General features: G+C 39.5%; 1 protein-coding gene across 2 annotated transcripts in view; it reads left to right on the top strand.

The window, feature by feature from the left end:
* MFAP5 (microfibrillar associated protein 5) overlaps positions 1-1030 on the top strand; it is a 33015-nt gene that overhangs the window by 22856 nt on the left and 9129 nt on the right. For both annotated transcript variants that reach the window (XM_011998333.1, XM_011998332.1), the window contains 2 exons: positions 441-485; positions 935-967. In XM_011998333.1, the coding sequence (XP_011853723.1) occupies positions 441-485; positions 935-967 (78 nt within the window). The remainder of the gene's footprint in view (positions 1-440; positions 486-934; positions 968-1030) is intronic.

Below are 1030 nucleotides of genomic sequence, written 5' to 3'. Positions count from 1 at the left end.
GCCAGGCATGGTGGTGTGTGCCTGTAATCCCAGCTACTTGGGAAGTTGAGGTACGAAAATTGCTTGAACCTGGGAGGCGGAGGTTGCAGTGAGCCGAGACTGGCCACTGCACTTCAGCCTGGGTGACAGAGCGAGATTCTTAAAAAAAAGAAAAAAATCAGTGCTACCTTTTATAAACACTCATAAGCATATCAGCAAATTTATACCCAATTATATCAGAATCATGAATGTCAAAATCACAATGCCTTTGGTATAGCTGATTTCATTTTAAATAAGTATTGAAAAGAGGTCATCAATCGTTTGTCATTGTAAGCAATCGAGGAAAAACATTTGTGGAATACTCAACTCCGCTGGGCACTATGCTTCACAATTTAAGTTATTGGAAGTGGAAGGGTGGCAGGGAGACAATCTCAGAAATTGTTTTCTAATTTTCTTTTCAGACGATGTGACTCAAACGACTCCAGAAACATTCACAGAAGATCCTAGTAAGCTACGCCTTGTTTGTTTGTTTATGTGCCTGTCTCTTATACACATCTAGATGTGTTCAGACGATGTGACTCAAACGACTCCAGAAACATTCACAGAAGATCCTAGTAAGCTACGCCTTGTTTGTTTGTTTATGTGCTGTTTTATTAGGGATAGATAGATTGAAGGCCATGTCTATATATAGAAAAAGAAAGACTTCAAAAGGGTTGGTGGGTGCTCTGAGCTCATGCAGAGCTCTGTTGCCACCTTAGATGCCAGCACCTCTTTACACACGCCCAATCTTATTCTCTCTTCCATTTCTTTCTGTGATAGTCCCTCAACTGCCCGAGTCCACATACTTTCTCTTCAGCCTTTCTTTCCTCCTTTGAGATCATCATCCCTTTATCTTGCTCTCCTTAGCTACTTTTCCTGACTGCATTTTTTCATTCCTTGTTATGTGTCTTTGCAGATCTGGTGAATGATCCTGCTACAGATGAAACAGGTAAGTTTTACTGTAGTTAAAAAAAAGGCATAGTTCTTATTAATATTAATTTTATTAATATTA

This window comes from Mandrillus leucophaeus, unplaced genomic scaffold (genome assembly GCF_000951045.1).
Source record: "Mandrillus leucophaeus isolate KB7577 unplaced genomic scaffold, Mleu.le_1.0 Scaffold568, whole genome shotgun sequence".
In the NCBI taxonomy this organism is placed as follows: domain Eukaryota; kingdom Metazoa; phylum Chordata; class Mammalia; order Primates; family Cercopithecidae; genus Mandrillus; species Mandrillus leucophaeus.
The sequence above is the reverse complement of the archived record's forward strand: the minus strand, read 5'-3'. Positions and strand labels throughout refer to the sequence as shown.